A 14,728-nucleotide genomic window follows, 5' to 3' on the forward strand; every position below is an offset into this window, starting at 1 on the left:
CATGATCATACCTAGATATTCTCATAACTATGCTCAATTCTATCAATTGCTCGACAGTAATTCGTTTACCCACCGTAATACTTATGCTCTTGAGAGAAGCCACTAGTGAAACCTATGGCCCCCGGGTCTATTTTTCATCATATTAATCTTCCAACACTTAGTTATTTCTATTGCCATTTATTTTACTTTGCATCTTTATTATGAAAATACCAAAAATATTATCTTATCATATCTATCAGATCTCACTCTCGTAAGTGACCGTGAAGGGATTGACAACCCCTTTATCGCATTGGTTGTGAGGTTCTTATTTGAGTGTGTAGGTGCGTGGGACTCAAGCGTGATCTCCTAATGGTTTGATACCTTAATTCTCAAAAACTGAGGGAAATACTTACGATACTTTACTGCATCACCCTTTCCTCTTCAAGGGAAAACCAACGCAGTGCTCAAGAGGTAGCATTTAACTACCAGCACAAACTAGTCTACCCAGCAGTTAATATGCCATCCTGTCGTTTTCACTAGCAAACTAGTATACATACCTCTAATTTCATATCCACACTGCATCAGGCAATCAGAACAAATCATAACTTATACATATAGTTTCAATCGAAGTTACACATAGGCCTCATTCAAAACCTTGAACTTTAGAAATATTTTTAGACTGAAAAAAATCAATACTTCAACATCCATACATGTGTTCAATAGCAACCAGCTACAACGGTAAACAAACTTTACATAAGACGATAAGATTTTGAGTCTTCATACTAAGGTACACATATGGTTTAAGCTCAACACATGGTTGCAACCATCCTGTGAAATTGTATTATTCAAAGATGGCCACATGTCTCCAGCAGAAGAGTCACGTGCTTGCAATGCTTTGAAGGTGTTACTGTAGAAAGAACCATTATATAGACATCCTAGTTGACTGCTACAACTACTATCATGTAGAAACATCTTCCAGTGAGGATGCCAACCTGCATCGATAAGATGGTACAACTGCTATGAGCTAATAACTTTGATAAATGAGCAATATTGTAGCACACAAAAGATGGACATAGGCTCAGACAGCAAATACATACTTTCATAATAATCATTTTGCAAACAACAAAGTAGCTTACAACTACATAAGGCAGCTGACATGTATTTCTACTGGCATGTTTTCAAACTCCCCATGTGTATCTGTACCGATCTTATTGCAGTTGAGTACGAATTCACAAATATTGATACTTTCCATTACAATTCAAGCTATGTATAAACATTACGAGAGATGTTTCCTTTCGCACAAACAACACAGGTTCATGTAGTGGCGTAGCGAGGAATCCGAACCAGGGTGGTCCAATGAACACAGATCATTTTTCTACAGGGAAGCGCCTGCAGACAAACGGTTGATGATTTGTAATACTAAAACTAACATGCTTCTAACCACATTCTTCATTAATGTTTCTCCCTTTATCCAAATCAAGTTGACCATGTGACCATAACCGGCACATTATTAATTTAAAAAAGTAAACACACAAATATATCTAAACTGGATCTGATTTGATGGATTTCCAATTAAATTTTGAACTTTTTAAGGATGCATCCTATGAATCTTGTTATATACTTTTCAGAATCCTATTAATAAACAGATATGAGCAGAAAGGAAAGAAGCACCTCTCGGTGATACACTCATTGCTTGTATGCTTTCATCTGATGGGGTATACATCAAGATTGATTATTCAAAATAAAGTATGCAACTCCTACAACTGACTGTAATGTAACAATAAGATGCAACTAAGGAGCAGAATTGTGTACTCGATGTACCTCTGAAGAGTACATAAGCCATAGTTCTCAAGCATCTTCTTTCTTAGCTATTAGATGAGAAAATAAAATTGTGTACGTTCAAGGGATCATAAACGACATACATCAAACAACATCGAAACCTTTCTTCCAGGACAAACTAAAGGCACGTCAGTATAGCATACAATCTACAAACTATAATTACCTGTATGGCGGGATGTTAAAAATGAACAGAACTACATACATATACAGGTGTTTCTATTTCATATGTTGCTTAGCTCGCATGGAAAAGTAAAGACTTTTTTATGTGAGGACATCTGATACGTGCAACAAAGTATATACTTTTGCATGTACCTAAGATGGTATTGCTCAAAGCGGAGGAAGACCCTCTGATATCATCTGTATATCATTACTTTGACACCTAGATGTTGCCCTTATTTTTCCTGAAAGAAATTTTACATATGAAATCAATATATGTAAGGAAAAACTGGAATAAGAACCAAACATCCACATGAAGGAAGCACTTGCTTATTTCTAGTTAGATCTGTACCCAAAAAGATCAAACATGTATTTATGTATAGCAAAGTAGAATAAGAAAACAACCGCAGGTGCAAGGAAGCACTTACAAATATCTTAGCTTACTCCTAGCTAGCTTTCTGCCCAAAAGAAAAAAAAATCATATCTATATCTGGAGCATACCTCAATTAATTGAATCCATCTTAGGCCAAAGCAGCGGCACGGACGCAGCCAACCTGCAGTGTCTACTGTATCCTGTAACAGACAAATCAAGCATTAAAAGCGAAGCAAATGCAAAAGGATATCCGGTACAAGAGAAAGCAAAAGGAACCCAAACACGGCCAAAACAACACAAGAACTATGTTGTTCGCTAGAACCTAAAAACAAACAGAAGACTTCCCTGCCCAAGCTAATTTCTACTTTGATGTTGCTATTACTAAAATGACCATATGTTTCTGGTCAGACAAGATACCAGGCAGCAATTATTAGTAACACATGCAGTACATAGTATAGGCTGAATGTTTGCAGCTGAAAATTGCACTTTGTAACAAATATTTACAAGTAAAACAAAGCGTCAACTGTTGCTAAAGCGGTCTGCACTGGCTGAGACTGACGGTTCCAGATACATTCATCCATCCGAGTGCTCTGCTATTTTCTTCAAAGCAGAGGAAGAAGATTTGGCATAAGTGCTCGACCATGTGGTGTCATTAATCATTGAAATTTTTAAATGGTATTACCTGTCGCTCTGAGACACCAACATCTATTGACTTGTGATTCTGGAAGGCACACACATAAGTAAATGTAAGCATAAGTTTCTGACAAGTATGTCAACTATTGATCATTCCTACGTCAACAGAAAAAAACAGAAAGAAATATAAGAGAACAGGAAGCACCAGGGACCATACCTCAGGCTCGAAGTACAAGAGGGGGAGACGGAGGAGCACGCACGACGTGACCTGGGGCGGAGGAGCACGCACCGGAGTAGGACGACCAGGAGGGGCCGGCGCCGCCAAAACCTATCCCGCTGCACGCCTCATCTCGACAGTTCAGGAGAGATGCAAGGAGACGCTGTTGCCCAGGAAGAAAGCATTGAGGGAGCGGCGACATTTGGGCGGCGCTAGGGATGTGGCGGAGGGTGGATGAGATCTGCGGAGGAGGGTACTTGACGGCGGCGGAGGAGGTTGCTCGGCCGCAGCATTGGTCCGGGAGGAAGGCTGGTGCGATGGGTGGTCGAGGGCTGCTGGGGTCGGGCGGCGGAGGGCGGTCGGCGGCGGCGGCTAGGGTCGGAGCAGGAGGCGATTTGGGCTAGATCTGGTCGGGACGGCGGCTAAGTTTCTTTCTTTTTTCTTTTTTCTATTTTTTTGCGGCTAAGTTTCGGCTCTCGCGTGCTTATCGTGGTAGCGCGCTGTTGGGCCCAATTATTTCGTTTTCGCGCCATGAACAGTTCACGGCAGATAATGGGCCCAGATTGAGTTCTGCCGGCAGATAAAGTGACTTAAATGGTGGATATCAACGCCGGCAGTAAATAATCCCCGGCAGTTTGTTTGCCTTTATATTGGTAATTCTCCCGGCAGTTAACTGCCCCCAATCAAGTGTGTTGTGATGTAGTGAATCTGGATTTCTTCGCTAAGGCTATTGCTTCAGTATTGTCATAACAGATTTTCATTGGACCCGATGCACTAGGTATTACACCTAGATCGGATATGAACTTCTTCATCCAGACTCCTTCATTTGCTGCTTCTGAAGCAGCTATGTATTCCGCTTCACACGTAGATCCCGCCACGACGCTCTGCTTGGAACTGCACCAACTGACAACTCCACCATTCAATATAAATACGTATCCGGTTTGTGACTTAGAGTCATCCGGATCAGTGTCAAAGCTTGCATCGACGTAACCATTTACGACAAGCTCTTTGTCATCTCCATAAACGAGAAACATATCCTTAGTCCTTTTCAGGTATTTCAGGATGTTCTTGACCGATGTCCAGTGATCCACTCCTGAATTACTTTGATACCTCCCTGCTAAACTTATAGCAAGGCACACATCAGGTCTGGTACACAGCATTGCATACATGATAGAACCTATGGCTGAGGCATAGGGAATGACTTTCATTTTCTCTCTATCTTCTCCAGTGGTCGGGCATTGAGTCTGACTCAACTTGACACCTTGTAACACAGGCAAGAACCCTTTCTTTGACTGATCTATTTTGAACTTCTTCAAAACTTTATCAAGGTATGTGCTTTGTGAAAGTCCAATTAAGCATCTTGATCTATCTCTATAGATCTTGATGCCCAATAGCAGCTTCGCCAAGGTCTTTCATTGAAAAATTCTTATTTAAGTATCCTTTTATGCTATCCAGAAATTCTGTATCATTTTCAATCAACAATATGTCATCGATATATAATATTAGAAATGCTACAGAGCTCCCACTCACTTTCTTGTAAATACAGACTTCTCCAAAAATCTTTATAAAACCATATGCTTTGATCACACTATCAAAGTGTATATTCCAACTCCGATAGGCTTGCACCAGTCCATAAATGGATCCTTGGAGCTTGCACACTTTGTTAGCACCTTTAGGATCGACAAAACCTTCTGGTTGCATCATATACAACTCTTCTTTAAGAAATCCATTAAGGAATGCAGTTTTGACATCTATTTGCCAAATTTCATAATCATAAAATGTGGCAATTGCTAAAAATGATTCGAACAGACTTAAACATCGCTACGGGTGAGAAGGTCTCATCGTAGTCAACTCCTTCAACTTGTCGAAAACCTTTCGCAACAAGTCGAGCTTTGTAGACAGTAACCTTACCGTTAGCGTCAGTCTTCTACTTGAAGATCCATTTATTCTCTATGACTTTCTCGATCATCGGGCAAGTCAACCAAAGTCCACACTTTGTTCTCATACATAGATCCCATCTCAGATTTAATGGCCTCAAGCCATTTCGTGGAATCTGAGCTCATCATCGCTTCCTCATAGTTCGTAGGTTCATCATGGTCTTGTAACATGACTTCCAAAACAGGATTATCGTACCACTCTGGTGCGGAACGTACTCTGGTGGACCTACGAGGTTCGGTAGCAACTTGATCCGAAGTTTCATGATCATCATCATTAACTTCCTCACTAATTGGTGTAGACATCACTGGAACTGATTTCTGTGATGAGGTACTTTCCAATTCGGGAGAAGGTACAATTACCTCATCAAGTTCTACTTTCCTCTCACTCACTTCTTTCGAGAGAAACTCCTACTCTAGAAAGGATCGACTCTTAGCAACGAAAATCTTGCCTTCGGATCAATGATAGAAGGTGTACTTAACAGTCTCCTTTGGGTATCCTATGAAGACGCATTTCTCCGATTTAAGTCCGAGCTTATCAGGTTGAAGCTTTTTCACATAAGCATCGGAGCCCCAAACTTTAAGAAGCGACAGCTTAATTAGGTTTCCTGCCAAACCACATATCATATGGTGTCGTCTCAACGGATTTATATGGTGCCCTATTTAACGTGAATGCAGCCGTATCTGAAGCATAACCCCAAAATGATAGTGGTAAATCGGTAAGAGACATCATAGATCACACCATATCTAATAAAGTACGGTTACGATGTTCGGACACATCATTACGCTGTGGTGTTCTAGGTGGCGTGAGTTGCGAAACTATTCCACATTGTTTCAAATGAAGGCCAAACTCATAACTCAAATATTCACCTCCACGATGATATTGTAGAAACTTTATTTTCTTGTTACGATGATTTTCCACTTCACTCTGAAATTCTTTGAACTTTTCAAATGTTTCAGACTTATGTTTCATCAAGTAGATATACCCATATCTGCTCAAATCATCTGTGAAGGTCAGAAAATAACGATACCCACCACGAGCCTCAACACTCATCGGACCACATACATCAGTATGTATTATTTCCAATAAGTCAGTTGCTCGCTCCATTGTTCCGGAGAACGGAGTCTTAGTCATCTTGCCCATGAGGCATGGTTCGCAAGCATCAAGTGATTCATAATCAAGTGATTCCAAAAGCGGAACCTGGATGCTCATATGGGCTCCTACATATTCTATGAAGATCTTTATCGGTCAAACCACATAACAACATACGTCATTCCCTTTGTCATCGGTATGCTACTTGCCCGAGATTTGATCGTCTTTATCATCATACCTAGTTCAATCCCATTACCGGCAAGTCTCTTTACTCGTTCTATAATGCATCATCCCGCGACTAACTCATTAGTCACATTACTTGCAAGGATTATACTGATGTGCATTACCGAGAGGGCCCAGAGATCCCTCTCCGACACATTGAGTGACAAATCCTAATCTTGATCTATCCCAACCCAACAAACACCTTCGGAGACACTTGTAGAGCATCTTTATAATCACCTAGTTACGTTGTGACGTTTGATAGCACACAAGGTGTTCCTCCGGTATTCGGGAGTTGCATAATCTCATAGTCAGAGGAATATCAATAAGTCATGAAGAAAGCAATAGCAATAAAACTATACGATCATAATGCTAAGCTAACAGATGGGTCTTGTCCATCACATCATTCTCTAATGATGTGATCCCGTTCGTTAAATGAAAACACATGTCTATGGTCAGGAAACATAAACATCTTTGATCAACGAGCTAGTCAAGTAGAGGCATGTTGGGGAACGTAGTAATTTCAAAATTTTCCTACGCACACGCAAGATCCATCTAGGTGATGCATAGCAACGAGAGGGGAGAGTGTTGTCCACGTACCCTCCTAGACCGAAAGCGGAAGCGTTATGACAACACGGTTGATGTAGTCGTACGTCTTCACGATCCGACCGATCCTAGTACCGAAAGTACGGCACCTCCGCGATCTGCACAGGTTCTGCTCGGTGACGTCCCACGAACTCTCGATCCAGCTGAGTGTCGAGGGAGAGCTTCGTCAGCACGACAACGTGATGACGGTGATGATGAAGTTACCGATGCAGGGCTTCGCTTAAGCACTACAACGATATGACCAAGGTGGAATCTGTGGAGGGGGGCACCGCACACGGCTAAGACAACTGTCAACTTGTGTGTCTATGGGGTGCCCCCTCCCCCGTATATAAAGGAGTGGAGGAGGGGGAGGGCCGGGCCTCTATGGCGCGCCCAAGGGGAGTCCTACTCCCACCGGGAGTAGGATCCCCCCTTCCCTAGTTGGATTAGGAGAGGAAGGAAGGGGGAGAGAGGGGGAAGGAAAGGGGGGGCGGCCGCCCACCCAATTCGGATTGGGCTTTGGGGCGCGCCCCCTCCTAGGCTCCCTTCTCCTTTCTCCCACTATGGCCCAATAAGGCCCATATACTTCCCGGGGGTTCCGGTAACCTCCCGGTACTCCGGTAAATGCACGAACTCACCCGAAACCATTCCGATGTCCAGACATAGTCATCCAATATATCTATCTTTATGTCTCAACCATTTCGAGACTCCTCGTCATGTCCGTGATCATATCTAGGACTTCGAACAACCTTCGGTACATCAAAACACATAAACTCATAATACCGATCGTCACCGAACGTTAAGCGTGCGGACCCTACGGGTTCGAGAACTATGTAGACATGACCGAGACTCATCTCCGGTCAATAACCAATAGCGGAACCTGGATGCTCATATTGGTTCCTACATATTCTATGAAGATCTTTATCAGTCAAACCGCATAACAACATATGTTGTTCCCTTTGTCATCGATATGTTACTTGCCCGAGATTCGATCGTTGGTATCTCAATACCTAGTTCAATCTCGTTACCGGAAAGTCTCTTTACTCGTTTCGTAATGCATCATCCCGCAACTAACTCATTAATCACATTGCTTGCAAGGCTTATAGTGATGTGCATTACTGAGAGGGCCTAGAGATACCTCTCCGAAACACGGAGTGACAAATCCTAATCTCGATCTATGCCAACCCAACAAGCACCATCGGAGACACCTGTAGAGCATCTTTATAATCACCTAGTTACGTTGTGACGTTTGATAGGACACTAAGTGTTCCTCTGGTATTCGGGAGTTGCATAATCTCATAGTCATAGGAACATGTATAAGTCATGAAGAAAGCAATAGCAACAAACTAAACAAGCCAGTGCTAAGCTAACGGAATGGGTCAAGTCAATCACATCATTCTCTAATGATGAGATCCCGTTAATCAAATGACAGCTCATGTCTATGCCTAGGAAACTTAACCATCTTTGATTCAACGAGCTAGTCAAGTAGAGGCATACTAGCGACACTCTGTTTGTCTATGTACTCATACATGTACTAAGTTTTCGGTTAGTACAATTCTAGCATGAATAATAAACATTTATCATGATATAAGGAAATATAAATAACAACTTTATTATTGCCTCTAGGGCATATTTCCTTCAGTCTCCCACCTGCACTAGAGTCAATAATCTAGATTACACAGTAATGATTCTAACACTCATGGAGTCTTGGTGCTGAACATGTTTTGCTCATGAGAGAGGCTTAGTCAACGGGTCTATAACATTCAGATTCGTATGTATCTTGCAAATCTCTATGTCTCCCTCCTTGACTTGATCGCAGATGGAATTGAAGCGTCTCTTGATGTGCTTGGTTCTCTTGTGAAATCTGGATTCCTTTGCCAATGCAATTGCACCAGTATTGTCACAAAAGATTTTCATTGGACCCGATGCACTAGGTATGACACTTAGATCGGATATGAACTCCTTCATCCAGACTCCTTCATTTGCTACTTCCGAAGTAGCTATGTACTCCGCTTCACACGTAGATCCTGCCACGACGCTTTGCTTAGAACAACACCAACTGACAGCTCCACCGTTCAATATAAATACGTATCCGGTTTGTGACTTAGAGTCATCCGGATCAGTGTCAAAGCTTGCATTGACGTAACCATTTACGACGAGCTCTTTGTCACCTCCATAAACAAGAAACATATCCTTAGTCCTTTTCAGGTACTTCAGGATGTTCTTGACCGCTGTCCAGTGATCCACTCCTGGATTACTTTGGTACCTCCCTGCTAAACTAATAGCAAGGCACACATGAGGTATGGTACACAACATTGCATACATGATAGAACCTATATATGGCTGAAGCATAGGGAATGACTTTCATTTTCTCTCTATCTTCTGCAGTAGTCGGGCATTGAGTCTGACTCAACTTCACACCTTGTAACACAGGCAAGAACCCTTTCTTTGCTTGAACCATTTTGAACTTCTTCAAAACTTTATCAAGGTATGTGCTTTGTGAAAGTCCAATTAAGCGTCGTGATCTATCTCTATAAATCTTGATGCCCAATATATAAGCAACTTCACCGAGGTCTTTCATTGAAAAACTCTTGTTCAAGTATCCTTTTATGCTATCCAGAAATTCTATATCATTTCAAATCAACAACATGTCATCCACATATAATATTAGAAATGCTACAGAGCTCCCACTCACTTTCTTGTAAATACAATCTTCTCCAAAAGTCTGTATAAAACCATATGCTTTGATCACACTATCAAAACGTTTATTCCAACTCCGAGATGCTTGCACCAGTCCATAAATGGATCGCTGGAGCTTACACACTTTGTTAGCATCCTTTGGATTGATACAACCTTCGGGTTGCATCATATACAACTCTTCTTCCAGAAATCCACTCAGGAATGCAGTCTTTACATCCATTTGCGAAATTTCATAATCATAAAATGCAGCAATTGTTAACATGATTCGGACGGACTGAAGCATCGCTACGGGTGAGAAGGTCTCATCGTAGTCAACTCCTTAAACTTGTCAAAAACCTTTCGCAACAAGTCGAGATTTGTAGACAGTAACATTGCCGTCGGTGTCAGTCTTCTTCTTGAAGATCCATTTATTCTCTATGGCTTGCCGATCATCGGGCAAGTCAACCAAAGTCCACACTTTGTTCTCATACATGGATCCCATCTCAGATTTCATGGCCTCAAGCCATTTCGTGGAGTATGGGCTCATCGTCGCTTTCCTCATAGTTCGTAGGTTCGTCATGGTCAAGTAACATGACCTCCAGGACCGGATTACCGTACCACTCTAGTGCGGATCTTACTCTGGTTGACCTACGAGGTTCATTAGTAACTTGATCTGAAGTTACATGATCATCATCATTAGCTTCCTCACTAATTGGTGTAGTAGTCACAAGAACTGATTTCTGTGATGAACTATTTTCCAATAAGGGAGCAGGTACAGTTACTTCATCAAGTTCTACTTTCCTCCCACTCACTTCTTTCGAGAGAAACTCCTTCTCTAGAAAGGATTCATTCTTAGCAACGAATGTCTTGCCTTCGGATCTATGATAGAAGGTGTACCCAACAGTCTCCTTTGGGTATCCTATGAAGACACATTTCTCCGATTTGGGTTCGAGCTTATCAGGTTGAAGCTTTTTCACATAAGTATCGCAGCCCCAAACTTTGAGAAACGACAACTTGGGTTTCTTGCCAAACGACAGTTCATAAGGTGTCGTCTCAACGGATTTAGATGGTGCCCTATTAATGTGAATGCAGCCGTCTCTAAAGCATAACCCCAAAACGATAGTGGTAAATCAGTAAGAGACATCATAGATCGCACCATATCTAATAAAGTGCGGTTACAACGTATGGATACACCATTACGCTGTGGTGTTCTAGGTGGCGTGAGTTGCGAAACAATTCCGCATTGTTCCAAATGAAGACCAAACTCGTAACTCAAATATTCTCCTCCACAGTCAGATCGTAGAAACTTTATTTTCTTGTTACGATGATTTTCCACTTCACTCTGAAATTCTTTGAACTTTTCAAATGTTTCAGACTTATGTTTCATTAAGTAGACATAGCCATATCTGCTCAAATCATCTGTGAAGGTCAGAAAATAACGATACCCGCCGCGAGCCTCAATATTCGTCGGACCACATACATCAGTATGTATGATTTTCAACAAATCTGTTGCTCGCTCCATTGTTCCGGAGAATGGAGTTTTAGTCATCTTGCCCATGAGGCATGGTTTGCAAGTACCAAGTGATTCATAATCAAGTGATTCCAAAAGTCAATCAGAATGGAGTTTCTTCATGCGCTTTACACCAATATGACCCAAACGGCAGTGCCACAAATAAGTTGCACTATCATTACCAACTCTGCATCTTTTGGCTTCAATATTATGAATATGTGTATCACTACTATCGAGATTCAACAAAAATAGACCACTCTTCAAGGGTGCATGACCATAAAAGATATTACTCATATAAATAGAACAACCATTATGCTCGGATTTAAATGAATAACCATCTCGCATCAAACAAGATCCAGATATAATGTTCATGCTTAACGCTGGCACCAAATAACAATTATTCAGGTCTAAAACTAATCCCGAAGGCAGACGTAGAGGTAGCGTGCCGACGGCGATCACATCGACTTTGGAACCATTTCCAACGCGCATCGTCACCTCATCCTTAGCCAATCTTCGCTTAATCCGTAGTCCCTGTTTCGAGTTGCAAATATTAGCAACTGAACCAGTATCAAATATCCAGTTACTACTGCGAGTATTAGTAAGGTACACATCAATAACATGTATATCACATATACCTTTGTTCAACTTGTCATCCTTCTTATCCGCCAAATACTTGGGGCAGTTCCGCTTCCAGTGACCAGTCCCTTTGCAGTAGAAGCACTCACTCTCAGGCTTAGGTCCAGACTTGGGCTTCTTCACTTGAGCAACAACTTGCTTGCTGTTCTTCTTGAAGTTCCCCTTCTTCCCTTTACCCTTTTTCTTGAAACTGGTGGTCTTGTTGACCATCAACACTTGATGCTCCTTCTTGATTTCTACCTCCGCAGCCTTTAGCCTTGCGAATAGCTCGGGAATCGTCTTATCCATCCCTTGCATGTTATAGTTCATCACGAAGCTTTTGTAGCTTGGCGGCAGTGATTGAAGAACTCTGTCAATGACACTATCAACCGGAAGATTAACTCCCAGCCGAGTCAAGTGATTTACCCAGACATTTTGAGTATATGCTCACTGACAGAACTATTCTCCTCCATTTTGCAGCTATATAACTTATTGGAGACTTCATATCTCTCAATCCGGGCATTTGCTTGAAATATTAACTTCAACTCCTGGAACATCTCATATGCTCCATGACGTTCAAAACATCGTTGAAGTCCCGGTTCTAAGCCGTAAAGCATGGCACACTGAACTATCGAGTAGTCATCAGCTTTGATGTTCTAGGCGAGTAAATAGCATAAAACTACTAGTTTACAGGCTAGGGTTCCAAAAAACTACCACTTTTTAATTTTTCTCAGAAAGCTACCGAACGTGCGGTCCGCTGTTTGAAAAAACCCAAACCCGCAGTGACTAGCGATTTAACCCGTTTCCTGACGGACCAGGCCCATCTGTCAGCCCACGTGGCCACGCGCGCTCACGGCGCGGCCGTTAACGGCCGTTAGCCGACCGGCCCGGTCGGAACTGGGTAAATAACCGCTCGGTCGGTCGGGCGCACCCGCTCGCACACTCTCTCGTGCTCGCTCGCTCACTCCCCTGCTCTCACTCCCCTGCTCCAGTACGAGCTCGCCACCGCTCGCCGTCTTCGAGGCCGGTGGCCGTCGACCTCCTTGCCACAATGCCTTCCTGGAACGACGAGGAAACCAGCTCGGAGGAGGAGTGCGAGGTTGTCAGCATGGACATGGGACTTATGGTAAGTTCTTTGCCACCTAGGGTTAGGGTTAGGGTTAGGTGCTAGTAGCCCTAGGCTACAGCCATGGATGTTGCTGAGTGTAGTGTTGTTGTTGTGTGTGTGATACTGTTCTTGATTAGTGAGGGTGGGGTTTGATTGTAGGATTGAGGTAACCTAGGGTTCATCTCTGTACAGTGTTAGGGTTCATGCTGATTTGGAGATTTTTTAGTGATCAGGTTTAAAGAACAGTGCTTGTTGATTCTGGTATTGAGTGGAGATTGAAACCAGTGTTTGTTGGTTATTATGGTTGCAGGAGGAACCAGACACCACTGTGGAGCCCCTTTTCTGTGGCCAACTTGAGCTTGCTCATCCCAAGTGCATTCTGCACCAACTGAGGCCTATTAAGCGTGTTGCTTTTGAAGGGCCTGTAACAGGAAGGCGTTTCTATGGCTGCCCAGTCCAGGTTAGATGCCCATTAAGTTTTCTGTTATGGATGTTCAGTGATGTTTGATATGATGCAGCATTTTGTTTGATATGACAGTCACATATGTATTTTTGTCACTTTGGTAACTTAATCATGGCATTGTAATAACTTATCATATCTCATTTATGTTATTCATAGTTAGAAAATCTCAAGTTTATCAAGTAGGTTGTAGAGTGGGGCCATAGTCTTATCACATTTACAAATGCAGGAAAATGGTGTGAATTGTGGTGTTGTAGAGTGGGTTGATGGGCCTTGGCCAACTGTTCTTCAGAGATGTTTGTGCAAACTATGGGAGATGTTCCATGAGCAGAACTTTGGAAGGGTACAGGACAAGGAGAAGTTTGAGAAGGAGTTGGCCAGGCTTAAGAGTGAACATGAAAGGGAGTTGGCCAAGCTTAGGACTGAAATGACAAGCTTTGCATTGAGTACACCAAGCTTGTTGATGATGTATCCAAGATGTTTGATTGGCAGGATGGTAGGGTGGACAAGAAGGTGTACCAGAAACAAGTGGAGGAGGAAGAACTTGAGAAGAAGAAGAAGGAGCTAGAGGAGAAAGCTATGTTGGAGGTGCAGATGGAAAAGCTCAAACTTGCAAAAGAGCAGAGGTGCATTTTGCAGAGCCAAGCTGATATCATCAAGAACACCAGGAAGGCTATGAAGGCTGTTGAAGTTGACAGAGATGTTCTTAAGAAGGAGAAGGCAAAGCTTGAGCTTGTTGTTGCTGAGCTGCTGAAAGAAGGGTAAGGCAGCAAGGAGAAGTTAGAGCAAATCAAGGCCATCCTTGAGTCTTGAACTTGTTGTGATATGTTGGTGAAGTAAGTACATCCAAAGGCCTTTATATAAGGATGTGGCCTGGCATGACTGCAAGTGATTATGGGTGTACATTTTGGGGGAATGTGAAGTTTAACCTAGTGCAAGAACCTTATTTCCTATGTTGTTAAGTTGTAATGGATCACCTATGGTATTAAGTGTTGTAATGGATCTCCTATGCTATTAAGTAGTGGAAATGGATCTCTTATGCTACTAAGTTGTGGAAATGTAGAATGTATTAGTGTTCAACTTGATCTTATATCTTTTATATGTTATTTGTTAGCCTACTAATATTATTTCTGTGGGTAATTGGGCTTAGTGGCCCACTAGTCTTTGACCAAATGCAACCCTAGGCCTACTAAACCCAACCCCATCCATCTGTCAATATAAACCCCTCCCCACCCCCACCCTTTCCCAGTTACTCCACCAGCCGCCACCCAAAAGAAAACCACAGATGGATCCTGACATGGGAGATGTCACAGAGGAAGAGGGGGAGG

General features: G+C 42.4%; 1 protein-coding gene and 1 long non-coding RNA gene across 3 annotated transcripts; one reads left to right on the forward strand and one right to left on the reverse strand.

Annotated features, from left to right (window-relative positions):
• Positions 1 to 629: 629 nt before the first annotated feature.
• Positions 630 to 3,667, reverse strand: LOC123076979 (uncharacterized). 2 transcript variants are annotated; one of them, XR_006436305.1, is made up of 5 exons: positions 3,198 to 3,667; positions 3,030 to 3,068; positions 2,476 to 2,947; positions 2,131 to 2,219; positions 630 to 971 (listed from the first exon to the last, which is right to left on the reverse strand). It is a non-coding gene; the product is annotated as an uncharacterized lncRNA (long non-coding RNA). The 2 variants fall into 2 exon arrangements; XR_006436304.1 differs by having other exon boundaries at positions 2,476 to 3,068.
• A 9,216-nt stretch (positions 3,668 to 12,883) lies between these two features.
• Positions 12,884 to 14,165, forward strand: LOC123076067 (uncharacterized). The gene is made up of 4 exons (XM_044498508.1): positions 12,884 to 12,958; positions 13,251 to 13,400; positions 13,630 to 13,839; positions 13,893 to 14,165. Exons 1-4 carry the CDS (start codon positions 12,884 to 12,886, stop codon positions 14,163 to 14,165), a joined length of 708 nt encoding a protein of 235 aa, XP_044354443.1.
• Positions 14,166 to 14,728: the final 563 nt, after the last annotated feature.

Source organism: Triticum aestivum, chromosome 3D (assembly GCF_018294505.1).
Source record: "Triticum aestivum cultivar Chinese Spring chromosome 3D, IWGSC CS RefSeq v2.1, whole genome shotgun sequence".
Taxonomy (NCBI): domain Eukaryota; kingdom Viridiplantae; phylum Streptophyta; class Magnoliopsida; order Poales; family Poaceae; genus Triticum; species Triticum aestivum.